The sequence below is a fragment of the Desmodus rotundus genome, chromosome 8 (assembly GCF_022682495.2).
Source record: "Desmodus rotundus isolate HL8 chromosome 8, HLdesRot8A.1, whole genome shotgun sequence".
Classification (NCBI taxonomy): Eukaryota; Metazoa; Chordata; class Mammalia; order Chiroptera; family Phyllostomidae; genus Desmodus; species Desmodus rotundus.
The window spans coordinates 126,142,846-126,157,386 of NC_071394.1; the positions used below are offsets into that span (position 1 = coordinate 126,142,846).

Genomic DNA, 14,541 nt, shown 5'->3' on the forward strand with positions numbered 1-14,541 from the left:
GCTTTCTTTTTCATCCCCTTTCAGTTTTTTTCATTGCCAAAAACAGCTTTTAAAGACGCAGATGGGATTTTGTGATTCACCTGGTTGGATCCTTTCATGGACTCTCAGTGGCATGTAGAATAAAAAGTGCATTCCTTATGAAAGGCTACAGAACCCTACATGATCCGGCCATTTTCAACCTCATCTCACTTGCCCTGTCCCTTTTCCACTCTGTCTCAAGTTTTAGTTGTTAAAAGATGATCAGGTCTTTCATGACTCTGGGCTTGTGCATCTGTTATCTCATGTTTCTGGAATGTTCCTGCTCTTTTCACTGCATGCTGGCTCTTTTTGCATTCTTCTTCAGGTCTCAGTTTGAGGGTTACCAACCTCTGGAAGCCTGTGGCCACTCTGAGACCTTCCATTTGTGTCAGTCCATTCCCTTCTCCCATTTGTAACTTAGTTGTGCGCGTACTGCTCTTTATAATTGTTTATCCAGTTGCCTTTTTATCAAGGGTACAAGGACCATTTGTTTTAATCACCACTGTATATACACCCAGAACCCATTATACCTCCTGGCATGTGGCAGTTGCATAAAAATTTGTCGAGTAAATTAATGAAATATCAGTATGAGAGAGAAACATCAATCAGTTGCCTATTGTGCATGCCCTGCCTGGGGGTTGAACCATCAACCTTTTTGTATATGGGACGACACTCCAACCAACTGAGCCACCACCCGGCCAGGGCAAGGAAGATTTTTAAAGGTTTATATGCAGAATGGTCCCTGTTATCCACAGTTTTTCTTTCCACGGTCTCAGTTACCTGTCAACTGGGGTCCAAAAATATTAAATGGGAAATTCCAGAGGTAAGAAAGTCATCAAGTTTTAAATTTCACACCCTTCTGGGGTAGTGTGATGTAATCTTGCATTGTCCCGCTCCGTCCCGCCTGAGACATGAATCATCCCTTTGTTCCGCATATCCACTTTGTGTACTCTACCTGCTTGTTTGTTGTAACTTAGTAGCCATCTCAAGTAATCAGGTTGACGCAGAATTACAGTGCTTGTGCTCAAGAAATCCTTATTTTATTTAATAATGGTCCCAAAGCACAAGAATAGTGATGCTGCCAAAGAGAAGCCATAAAGTGCTTCTTTTCAGTGTAAAAAGGTGAAAGTTCTCAACTTAATGAGGAAAGAAAAAAATTACATGCTGAGGTTGCTGAGATCTGTGGTAAGAACAAATCTTACATGTGTGAAATTGTGAAGAAGGGAAGATAAATTTGTGTTGGTTTTGCTGCATCTCAACCTGCAAAAGTTACAGCCACAGTGAGTGGTAAGTGCCTGGTTAAAATGGAAAGGGCGTTGCATTTGCAGGTGGAAAACATGAACAGAAGAGGCGTTGCAATTGATGGCAACTTGCTGTGCCAGAAAGCATTGAGCCCGTATGAAAACGTCAGCAACGGATCCCCTGAAACAAATGGCACCAAGCCATGAATACGTTTTGAACTGAGAAATACAAAAATTACTGGCATGTTGTGTCTGCTGATGAAGAAGCTGCTGCCACATTTCCGGCACGGTTGAAGAAGTGGATTAAGATTTAGTTACTCTCCATGGTTTCAAGTATCCACTGTGGGCCTTGGCCCTTATCCCCCACAGATAAGGAGAGACTATATATTGAGGCCAAAATCTGGTTTAGCACATTCCTGGCTTTAATGGCCTGGTGTTTTCCCCATGTACATAGTTTCGATGTGGCGGCTTTCATACACCATTTGTTCCAGTCTTATTTTTCCACAAATCTGTTTTTGCAGGTACTATAGAAAAAAGAAAAGTGTTTGACCTCTCCTAGTAACCTATCAACCCACTTTAAAACCCATTGTGTTACTGGTCTTCACATTTAGGTTTAATGTACTTAATTAAAATGTAAATTAACTTGCCTTTGGTTCTCAGTGAAAGTATTCAATAAATAGATGAGGGTGTTGGCCAACTATTGCGTACCACCTGTTTTGTATGGCCTGAGAACTAAGAATGGTTTTTATAATTTTTAATGGCTGGTAAAATACCAAAGGAAGGATAATACCTCATGACGTATAAAATTATGTGAAATTTAAATTTGCAGTTTCAATGAATAAAGTTTTATTGGTGTGTGTGTATTGTGTGTGGCTGCTTTTGTACTGTAATGGCAGAGTCGAGTGGTTGCTACAAAGCCCACAGTATTTACTGTCTGGCTGTTTACCGAAAGTTCGCTGACCTCTGTTCTAGATGAGATACTTCCTCAGGAAACCTTTCATGTTCCTAAAGGCACGTAAAAAGTCTTTTAGGTTATATATAATTGTTGTTGGGTATCTAAGCCCCTAATACATTTTATTTGTTTTTGTTATTTTTTTTTAAGATTTTATTTATTTTTAGAGAGAGGGGAAGGGAAGGAGAAAGAGAGGGAGAGAAATAATCAATGTCTGGTTTCCTCTTGCACGCCCGCTACTGGGGACCTGGCCTGCAACCCTTTGGTTCACACCCCGCGCTCAATCCACTGAACTACACCAGCCAGGACCATTTTATTTGTTCTTTTGTCTACTTTTGAACATTTCTCTTTCTGTCACATTCAGTCCTTCAGTGTATTTAAGAGCCGATGTATGCCCAGTACTTTGGAAATAGAACTAAACGTAAAGTCCCAGCCATCACGGAGTTCACTCACTGAGCTTAAAAAAAGGCATGAGTCCTTCCCATTAATTCTACCTATATAACCTGAGCCTAAAGATTAACATCTAGAAACTTTCTTGAAATTAAATACATTTTTGTAGCATAACATACTCGTGTTTGAAAATTCTTGTCAGTAGGAGCACCGGATCTAACTAGGCCCAAAGTCAAAGTATAGAGAATGTAGTGATTCAGTCTTACTAATACATATACATGTTCGTGGGGTATTTTTCTTCTTTACTGCGGCCACTGTTCAGGAATGTAGTTCCTCAGTAGTACATACAGTACTTTTATTTCAAAATTGCTAGCTCTTCTCTTGGATTTATTTGCAATGTTCACTGTTAAATATTAATTGTCTATAACTTTGGGGGATACATGCTTTGATTAAAAGGGCACGTGATCCCTGGGCAGAGAGCTCATTTAGTTAGGGTGTCATCTTATAAGACAAGGTTGCAGGTTCCACCGCCAGCCAGGAGTCAGCGAATGCACAGATAAGTGGAAGACAAATCGGTGTTTCTCTCCCTCCCGCCCTCCCTCCCTCCCTCTCTCTGGTGTGCTCAATATATTTTTTAAAAAATTTTTTAAAGAACACATGGCTAAACTAAACAGACCTGAATTTGAATTTTAACGGAGCAGTTTATTTGCCATACTTACATATATTATATACTCTTACATTATAACTGCTACTAGTCAGTGTTTTCATTTGATAATTTGGGAAATTATCAACATGGAAGATTCAGTGAGATAACATATTAGGCTCAGGACTGAAGTTGCTAGGCATTTAATTTTGCCACCTTGTTAATAAGTATGTCAAGGACAAAATTAGATGTTTACCTGATACTAAAAGGCAACATCCTAAAATGCTATAAAAGATACTATTTAAAACAATGTAAGTGATTTAATCCAAAGTCTGGTATTTGTGATCCAACTGATTTTTAGAATAAATACAATGACATTTGTCTAAATATAAAAAAATTACAGTAAGTTTGATTTACTTTTAAAAAACGGTGGTTATTTTTTCAAAGAATATGTCTTTTTTTTTTTTAAGCAGTTTGTTTTGCCTTGGGGTAATAATCCTTGGATGAATAAGTTTCCACATTTCTTTTGCAGAAAGTCCATTTTATAGGCCACTTTTAATGCCTACAAACATTTCCTTAATGCCGTCTATCAGTGTTTGGCTAACATATAGTGGGGCTAAATGATATGAGATATTTTCTTGGACAAGTATTTCTAATATCTTAATACATTATTTCTATCCATTTGGTTCTGCAAATGTGTGCAAAAAGTATGCAGATCCTTTGCATATTAAACACGTTGAATATTTTTTCGGTGTACCCTTTTTCATTCTTTTAATGGCTGCATAGTAATCCACTACGCCCTCTCACCAGGATGATTTACAGTGGCCTCCTAACTGGTCTTCCTGTTTTGCTTTTGCCCCCACAATCCCCCCCGCCTCCAACAGATGCTAGAGTGAACTTTAAAAAGCTTAAATCACAAGCCATGTTACTCCAGTGGCTTCGCAGTGCACTTTGGATTTTATTTTACATTCTTACTGATCTGATCCCCAACTCTCTTCATGGTTCCCTAACTCCTAGTTACACAGGTAACCTTTCAGTACCTTTAACAAATAACGTAGCTCATTCCTTTTGTACTAGTTCTCTGCATGGAATGTTCTGCCCCATCTGTACCTGGCTAGTTCCTCCTCCTCTGCTCAAATGTCACTCCCTCTCTCATTACCCACCAGTCTCTCTGTTCTCACCTTGTTTATTTTCTTCATAGCAGTTCTCCCTAAATTGTCTTGTTTTCATGCTTAACTCTCCAACAATAATAGAATGTGGGCTTTACTAGATGTATGACCTTGATTCTCTGACTCTGTTATTCACTTATTGCAATGCCAGTAACAAAAGATGCTTAAATGTAGTGTGACTATGTATTCCACTTAATGGATCAATTGAAAGCATTTGGGTAATTTCTAGCTTTTTCTCTGTGAACGTGATACTGTGCAGACATCTTGCTTGGTGTGATTCTGTAAATATTCCTTCAGAATAACTTTCTGTTATAAAAATGAATTGTTTTTAAAGCCAAAGGGTATTTACACTTAACTTAATGGATAATGCCAACTTACCTTCCAAAAAGTTTCTGCCAGTTTAACTGTATCCTTATCAGCCATGAGTATCATTACTCTTTTCTCTCTTTACCAGTCTGATAAGCAAAAACTAAATGAGTTTAAACTCTTTTGTGTATATTTATTTCTTACTCTCTACTTTTCCTTTGAAATGAGTTTGTGCCTTTCCTAGCTGTTTTTTCTTACATTTGTCCTCAGATCTTTGTGTACATAGGGATATTAGCCTTTAATATTATTTCACATCTTGTTTCTACCATGTCATTTTTTAGATTTGTGATATTTTGGCTTCTTACCATAGTTTTATTTGTGTATATACCACTCTTGCTTGTAGATAACTCATTGTTTTATTTTTTTTACATGTAAATATTTGACTAAGGTAGATTTAATTTTAATATAGTTAAATAAGGATGAAAAAAATTTTTTTAGGACAAGCCCCTTTCTCCTAATACTGCTAAATCAAGTAATCTAACTTTCACTAATTGAAATAACACCTTTTTCATTTATTAAATTGCCACATTATATCTGGGTATTTACTGATTACTATAGTTTTCTAGACATTTGTACCCTCTAATACTATTCTTTAATTGCTGTTGCTATTGATTATATTGTGTGTTAGGGTCGATAGAATTGGTTTCTTCTCATGTTTGTTTGAGTCATCTTTGATTACCTTCATATCTCCATTCCAAATGTACTTAAAATTCATTTTACTCCTGAAGAAATCTAACAATATTGTTTGGAGTACATTGAATTTATAAACTATGTTAGAGAAAACTAACATCTTTATATAGGACCAACATTTCTAGTCAAGATGTTTTGTTATTTAATCTTGTATGTACCTTGTTTTTATTATTGCTAATTTGAAATATTTTTGAGACTATATTTTTCTAACCTGTTCATATATAGGAAAGTAGTTTGCATATAATTTAATGGTCACTTTTATTAAAAGTATAGTTAAACTATGAACTGTTTTCTCTGCAGTCTTATCACACTATAAAATCTACTTAAAATGGGTATAAAGTTAGCCAGTCGTCATTTTGTAAACTCATTTTGAGCAACAGGATTCTCAGTTTCAAGTGATAGAAACAGATCCTCCCACATAGCTGTTTAGCTTTATAAAATATACTTGTAGGTTTTTAACTTTGTTCCAAGGAAATGGAAATACTTTATCCCCATATTTGAGACTCAAGTTTGTTAAGGTTTAGCTGATGTAACAAAAGTGTACATAAAATAATCATGCCTTTCTTGGGTAGCTTCATTTTAATAATGTTTTTAAAAATTGAAGTTCAAAGATGTATTTAAAATATTTGGAGTTCAAAATATTTTTATCTGAATGCTGGTATACAGCTATTTCCTTCCTTTATTTACATTGTTATTTTTGTTCTGCAGTGTATAGAGAATAATGTCTCAAACACCCAAATACTCATCATTTAGCTTGACAGATACAATTTTACGGTTTGATTTTTTTTTTTTAAGCAAAAACTGAAGAGTTTAAGATATTTTTAATACCTTTTCCAGCCCTATTCCCTTTGCTGCCAAGTATTAAGAAGCTAGTATGTATTTGTACTTTTGCTACATAAATAATATGAATTGTTGTTTTGTTTTTTTAACTTAAGTGGCATAAAATTATATTTGGAAATTATAAAAATGTGCCTGTATAGACACAGGCTAGCTACTCAGTGTGTACTTTGAAGTAGCTGTGTTTTAAAATACCAATATAGGCTGGAGAAACAGCATCTGCTTTTTGTAGTAATTTGTTCTTAGAGTGGATAAAGTAAAAGTTTGTTCTGTTTTCTGAAGAATCAGGGCTGTTTTAGGATTGTGTAACTGATCACAAAATCACTGGTGAGACTAGTGATATAAATGTAAATAATAATACCATAATTATTTTAAAGAGTAAATGTATATTCTCAGACATACACAGTTAGCTTAAATGTGTTATATTAGTGATTATTCAAGGGACTTCTTAGGTATAACATACATATTCTCTCCCCCTCCCCCCCAATAAAAACATAAAAAGGACTACATCAAAAATCTGGGAAGCCAAAAGACTACATATAGCACAAAAAAATAAATAAATAAAAAATAAGCATTTAATCTCAGAAGTTAGAAAAACTTGCAGGTAGGGTGGTGGTACATACATTAGATGAGTGGACACTATTATTAAACGTCGTCTGAGCCCTGGCTGGCGTGGCTCAGTAGATGGAGTGCTGGCCTGCGAACCAAAGCGGGTCGCTGCTTCAATGCCTAGTCAAGGCGCATGCCTGGGTTGCAGGCCAGTCTCCAGTTGGGGGTGTGCAAGAGTCAAGCACAAGTGTGTGCTTCAGTGATGCTTCTCTCCCTCTCTTTCTCCTCTTCCCCTCTCTCTAAAAATAAATGAACAGTCTTTTAAAAAAACTTAATAAAAGTGAGAAAACAGTTGATGTTGATAAGCCCTCGGTGAAGTGGTCACTCACTTTAGTGCCGTCTGTGAAAATTGTATGAACTGATGCTCCATCAGTATTTTGGAGCTGTGTCAAAGGCTTTAAAAGTTATTGCCCTTTTTAATTCAGTAGTTGAAACAATCCCTGGGTGGGAGAAATTAAGATAATTATGTATGTTGTTCAGCATTGTTTGAACAGCAAATGAAATGGGGAAGGACAAACTAAATATTCAAGGAGGACATCATATGCTTTACTACAGGTGATTTTTTTAACAAGCATTTTATAAGGGCCTACAACACATGGATTTGATTTTTATATTAAAGGAATGCCTAACAGTAAGTTTAAATACCAAATACATCAAAATGTCACTAACTGCATACCATTATGGTAACAATGAAGGAAAATTTTATAAATATGTATTTTACTTGGTGGATAGGGTAGAGAAGAGAATAAAATGAAGAAAGACATCATTTGGGGAACATCTTAATTTTTCCTAGCTACAGACAGTTCATATTTCTAATGGCCGTTTTGCACTTACATATTAAAGTAACGCCAAGGGCATTAATGTTAGATGTTTGGGAGGAGCAAAAGTATCATTTACATGTGTGTTTTTTCTTGGGTGGTCCAGGAAGACTCCTCTCAGAACATATGCACAGCTGAGAGTAAAAGCAGAAAGGAAACTAGAGTGAATTATCACTTAAAAGTTTTAGTGTTGAATGAAAAGTGCTAAAACAGGAAGATCTGAGGAGACTATAAGTTTTTTAAATGACAAAGTATAAGTAGTGACAGTTAATAAAGATGGATATGTGTGTGTTTTTAGATTTACAAAATAAATGTTACTAAGAACTTTATTATTATTTTTTTAATCCCTGGAGATTTATCAAAAAGTTATTATGCTCCTAAAAGAGAGTTGCATATTCTTTCTTTAAAATGGAATGAATAGCCCTGGCTGGTGTGGCTCAGTGGATTGAGCATCAGCCTATGAGCCTAAAGGTTGCTGGCTGGATTCCCAGTCAGGGCACATGCCTGGGTTGTGGGCCAAGACCCCAGTGTGGGTGTGTGCAAGAGGCAACGGGTCAGTGTTTCTCTTGCACACTGATCTTTCTCTCCCTGTTTTTCTACCCCTCTTTCTCCTTCCTTCCCTTCTCTAAAAATAAATAAAACCTTAAGAAAAAAAAGAAAGTAGAATAAACAATTCACTTTGGTTCTTGCAGCCCAGATTATTAGAAGACAGAATTGTTAGCGTGAACTGCCAGTATAAAACTGTGATTTTTACAATAGAGCTGCTTTATTTTTATATAGCAAAGTTACTCCCAGTTAGTATTACCCAAACTTCTTGAAATCTAAAGTAATTAAGATAATTTTGTCCTGATGGGAACTGGAGAAGCAACTGTAGTTTTGAAATTTTTATTGTGTCAATTATCATGTAGGCTTTGACAGAAGCTCCAGTACAGAAGGTGAAGTAGGAGCTCCAGCACTCATGTAATTGTCGGTTATTAATGCTAATCTTTTCTAATGATGTGGTATGCAGGAAAATGTCCTTAATTTTTATAGTCACACGAGGTACTAATGTATGTGATTTACTTTAAAATCATTCTGTAGGAAGGCACAAATATGGCATGATATTAACAGTTAAGTACAGATGATGTGGGTGTTCATTATATAGTTGTATCTACTTTCTTGCATATTTGAAAATTTTCATAATAATAGAAAGACGTAGCTTGCTTAAGTAGTCCTATTAGAAAAGCTGAAGGAAAAATTACTCAGTAATACTTTGAATGGTTGTGGTTCAGGATGAACTTACTACTTAAAAATTATTATATATAAAGGATATATATATTTTTAAACTTTATAGAGTTTAAATCAGAAATAGCAAGATGAATTTTGATTTTTTTAAATAAAATATATGATTGAAAGAGTGTATAGTTAAATACCAAAAAGAGAGGGAGGATGCCTGCGTCCACTGCCTCATTAGGCTGGCTAAGCTGGCTGTCCCCAGTGCCCTCTGTGTCAAAGCACCACTTGGTGGTGATACAGCTGGCAGAACACAGATCGCTCTGTTGTAGTCTGTAGCTAGTGATCACCTACATCAGGGAACACGGTAGTACTTCATAAGACTCAGCCTCCCCTGCCCCCATCTTGATTGGTACTGAGTAGGCCTTTCCCCTTTTGTCTCTTAATCATTCTTTCTGGAAAGCCTGTTAGTTGGAGCTTTGATTCCCTGGGCCATCCTCTTCTTTTTCATAGTTTGTGTCTCTTTCTCTTTTTGTGCTCTAGTTTTTCTCAGCTTCAGTTACCTGTTTATATTAACTACTAACGTTTTTATTCTCTGTAAGCTCTATGAGAGTAATAAATCAAAACATTCTGTTACTTACCCTACCCCACCCGTTTTTCAGTTCTGACTTTTAAAAAATCAGTTTTTCTGTTGGTTTTCCTTAACTTTTTTCCTTTGTTGAAGGCTTTCTGGAAGTGTTCAGTAAGCCTTGGTTGAATGGGAGCCCACTGGGCCCTTAGTGATTGGCAGGGTGTGGTAGAGGGGAGCTTGGCTGAAAACTGTCCAGAGGAAGCCTTTCTACTTGGGCAAGATTCTTCCCTGGTTCTCTCTGGACAGTATATTTAGTTTCTTTAGTGGATGATTCTCAGTGTTTTGGTGAATTTGAATTTGCAGAACAGTGTAGGGATGAGTTGGTACATGCTGTTGCTTCTGTAGAGCTTAATTTTCACACCTACTGTATACTTCCCTGATGATAGGATACTCACCCTCCCTCACCTCACAGAGGTAGCAGTGAAGAGCAAAAATAATTGTTATATATTTTGCATACATTTTAAAGTGCTATAAAATTAATAGTATTGGTAAGTCCCTAACATATAACTGGGTATTGTAAGTTTGGAACGTAACTGGCTTTTTTCTGTAAAATCGTTACAATCATGATCAAGTTACCAGGTCAGCCTACATAAACAGATTTTACCCATTATCATGGCTAAAATGTGCTGCCTTTGCATCACTAACAAGGAAACATTACTATAAATATTTTTTTTCTTGAAAGCAGAAGAAAAAATACCTTCCTAAACAGCTGCACATCCTATAAATGTGTATAGTTTCTGAGCCCTGTGGCATTGGCCAAAGGAGCAGCTCAGTATAGAACATGTTTTAAGGCCCCCTGCCCAGAAATACTGGGAGGTGAAGCAGGGAACCCATTTTCCGGGGAGTTGGAACATGATTCAATAGCCAGTCACACAGATGCCAGCTAAAACACAGCATCAGTGGACAGAACCTGAGATCCTTCCAGCATAGTTCATCTCAACGTGTAGTCCACAGATCGTTTGCCGCACCCTAGCATATTCATTACAAATGCTGGTTTCTATGTCCCACTCCAGCCCCGTAGAACCAAAACAATTAAACACACAATCCTGCTGAATGCATTACAGTTGATCCTTGAACAGCGTGGGTTTGATCTGCGCAGGTCCACTTACACACTGACTTTTCAGTTGACCTGCTCAGTTCAAACCTGTGTTGTCCAAGGGTTGGGTGGCATTTGGGAATCTGTGTATACAAAGGGCCAGCTTAAGTTATATGCAGATTTTCAGCGCTCACAGGTGGTCAGTGTCCTGTGTTGAACAACCCCTGTGTTGCTCAGGGTTCAGTTGTATTTTAAAATAGGAGATTCTTACTGCCAGGAATCACTTTTACTATTTTCTCTCCTTCATTCTGCCTCATATAGAAATTGTCAATTGTTTCTACTGTGGTTATTAACACAATTGTATCCACAACTCGTCAGCTCTAAGTGTCGGTGAGTTTTGTGGTTGTAAAATTCTAGTGCTGGAAGAGCAATTTTAGGAGTAATCAAATACATGCTTCTTTACATAGAGAAAACAGGACTTTAGAGTGCAGTTTCAAATTTCCTTAAACATGTTTAAACTACTTTCTACATTGATAGAAAAATTTCGCACTTTATGCATTAGTACACACCTAGTATGTTAATTTGTAGTGTAAGACGAACTTGTTTAGGGACAGATTTTCTAATAAAGGAAATTTTATTAGGCGCATCTAGAGGCTAGGAACCTTTAAATTGTTCTTATTTGCAAATAGTTTCCTGTGTGATTCATTGTTTTCTTGAATATTACACAGTAAAGCCAAAATGCAGGCATAAATTATATGCTAAGATTTTTACACATATGTATGAATGATTAAATTTATGTTGATCAAAGCATCATTTCAGTCAGTAATACTTGTATTTATAATAAATCATTGCTATATAAAAACTACTGAAAATCATATTTCTAATGTGTGTTGCAAACTTTTTCATTTGGAAAGTAATTTTACTTCTTAGTTAAAAAATCTAACTTCTGTTGCTCTGATCCAGTCATCAAAATCTATTTAAAGAGTATCTATGAGAGAAGTTAAAATGGGAGAGACCTTTTGGATCCTGAGGAGTTGATTTTGAATAGTTTCTTTTCACCTCTTCCTGGCTTTCATTATTAAGCTTTTATGCTTTCTTCATCATCTTTATATTTCTACTAAGAAGAGGTGCTTCTTAAAGAGGGGCTCTCACTTAGCAGTGTAGCGTGACAGAGCTGTGGTTGGGGTGTCTGGAGGATGCCTCCTGAGGTCTGCGTGTCACTGTGTCACGGTAAAAGGAGGTTTGGGGCTTTCTGTGGATACAGTCCATGATGTTTAACAGGCCATCCCAGTGACTTACGAGTGTTAAAGTCAAATTAATTTAAATCCTAAATACTTTCAATGAACTCTTTTAGGGTATCTGAAGTACACCAAACAACCGTTTTTGAAAATCCTCTGCGTGGACAATGGCTACTCAAGGTTTGTATCATAGGTCGTTAGTTACTGAATTGGGGCTGTGCTTTGTTGCCATTATCCCTGTCTGGCTACGATCCCCCTTGCTTTCCTGTCTCCCTGCTTATCGGGCTACCTTTTGCTTTATTTTTTGCTCACTCCTCTTAATGGCTTGGTGAAATAGCAAACAAGCCACCAGCAGAATCTAGTCCGGATGACTGCTTCTGGAGCCTGGATGCAGTGTAGTTCTTCGACTGATTCAGTGAGTAACTGTTAGGTGGTCCCCTAAGAGTAGCTATTTCACCACCAAGTGAATCCTGGCTCTTATTCTGTTATTCTTGGATATCTTTCAGACTTAACTTTATTTCTAAAAATATTTCAGTGGGTCATATTACAGATTTTTTTTGTTAAACTAAGATTACATTTCTGTGGTAGTAATGCTAATGCCACTTTACTTTTATAGCTGATTTGATGGAGCTGGACATGGCCATGGAGCCAGACAGAAAAGCGGCTGTTAGTCACTGGCAGCAACAGTCTTACCTGGACTCTGGAATCCATTCTGGTGCTACTACCACAGCCCCTTCTCTGAGTGGAAAAGGCAATCCTGAGGAAGAAGATGTGGATACCACCCAACAAGGCCTGTACGACTGGGACCACCAGGGGTTTTCTCAGTCCTTCACTCAAGAACAAGTAGCTGGTAAGAGCATTACTGCCTTATGGAAAGTTAGATTGCCGCTTTGAGAGCCAGTCATCCTTTTAAAAGCTAATGTGTAGTAATAGCTTACAAAAATGGTGTGGTAAAGAAACGGGACTGATTGCAAGGCGACTTCACTGTTTAGGGTAGCAGATACTCAGGTGATGCTGAACTCTGGATAGCGAGCATTGATTTACCTTTCTCAGATATTGATGGACAGTACGCCATGACCCGAGCTCAAAGAGTACGTGCTGCTATGTTCCCCGAGACATTAGACGAGGGCATGCAGATCCCATCTACCCAGTTCGATGCCGCTCACCCCACCAATGTCCAGCGTTTGGCTGAACCATCACAGATGCTGAAACATGCAGTTGTAAATTTGATTAACTATCAAGATGATGCAGAGCTTGCCACACGTGCGATCCCGGAACTGACGAAACTACTAAATGATGAGGACCAGGTTAGTGATGGCATGGCTGGCTTCTTTCCTGCTTTGAAGGAAACTCTCAAGGAAGTAGTCTAAAAATGTCTACCTAGTATTCATATTTGAGAGCTAATTATGTCTTAATTCCTGTACGTTATAGGTGGTGGTTAACAAGGCTGCAGTTATGGTCCATCAGCTTTCTAAAAAGGAAGCTTCCAGACACGCCATCATGCGCTCTCCTCAGATGGTGTCTGCTATTGTGCGTACCATGCAGAACACAAATGATGTGGAGACAGCTCGCTGTACTGCTGGGACCTTGCACAATCTTTCCCATCATCGTGAGGGCTTGCTGGCCATCTTTAAGTCTGGGGGCATTCCTGCCCTGGTGAAGATGCTTGGGTAAGAAACTATGGTCAGGATGCTCGAAGCTAACAAGGAGAAGTGTGCAATCACACCATTTCTGATGCACCTTTTTTCTTCTCCTCAGTTCACCGGTGGATTCTGTGTTGTTTTATGCCATCACAACTCTCCACAACCTTTTATTGCATCAAGAAGGAGCTAAAATGGCAGTGCGTTTAGCTGGCGGGCTGCAGAAAATGGTTGCCTTGCTCAACAAAACAAATGTTAAATTCTTGGCGATTACAACAGACTGCCTTCAGATTTTAGCTTACGGCAATCAAGAGAGCAAGGTAAAAGATTTGTTCTGGTGTGGTGTTGTGGAGCCTTAGAGACCCCCAAAGTCATGTACTTCTGTGACAGGTTGTATGCCTCACCCCTAGTATGTATCAGAGAAAAGTTAAACATCTCTATTTGTTTACGTACTGGAGTATCTGAATGTGAAGCACTGAGCTAGGCAATAGGGATATAGTGGGCCATCTTCCCTTAGAGCTTTCATTCTTGGAGGGGAGATAGACACTGAACTAATAGCCACATTACTGTTCAAGTGTGAGGAGGTGGTAGGGGGCTTTGAGACCACATGAGTGAACCTCACCCTGTTTCGAGGGTTCAGAGAGACCTCTTGGAGGAATGATAGTTGAGTTCAGTTTTTGAAGATCAGAGAGGTTGGTGAGGTGAAGGTCACGGTGAGGAAATAGCATCTTTGAAGGTCCCACTGAGGGAGGGACGTGATGAGTTTAGAAATTTTAAGAAATACAAAGAGTAAGGGAGAGGAAAGGTTTGAGGTGAGACTGCAGAGCAGTCAAGTAATTTTCAGCAGAGTCATGAAGTAAGATTTGTTTTTAGGAAATTGGAGTAGAGTTGGGAGGTGGGGGTACGCAGGGAAGTAAAGGGTGAGAATGGATGGTTATAGTATGGTATATCTCTGTAAGGTAAATAGGATTAGGAAAAGTAAAGAGCCAAATCATGAGTTTTAAGTGCCTATTCTGGTGTAAATTCTCAAATCAGTTTTGATATAAGATTC

The 14,541-nt window shown here is 37.8% G+C and overlaps 1 protein-coding gene across 4 annotated transcripts in view; it reads left to right on the forward strand.

Annotated features, from left to right (window-relative positions):
- The window catches only part of CTNNB1 (catenin beta 1), a 45,698-nt gene that overhangs the window by 11,028 nt on the left and 20,129 nt on the right, over nt 1-14,541 (forward strand). For all 4 annotated transcript variants that reach the window (XM_045200175.3, XM_024565661.4, XM_024565663.4 and 1 more), the window contains exons 2-6: nt 11,967-12,030; nt 12,467-12,700; nt 12,904-13,157; nt 13,282-13,520; nt 13,609-13,810. In XM_045200175.3, coding sequence (XP_045056110.1) covers nt 12,018-12,030; nt 12,467-12,700; nt 12,904-13,157; nt 13,282-13,520; nt 13,609-13,810 — 942 coding nt within the window. In that variant the 5' untranslated portion in view covers nt 11,967-12,017. The remainder of the gene's footprint in view (nt 1-11,966; nt 12,031-12,466; nt 12,701-12,903; nt 13,158-13,281; nt 13,521-13,608; nt 13,811-14,541) is intronic.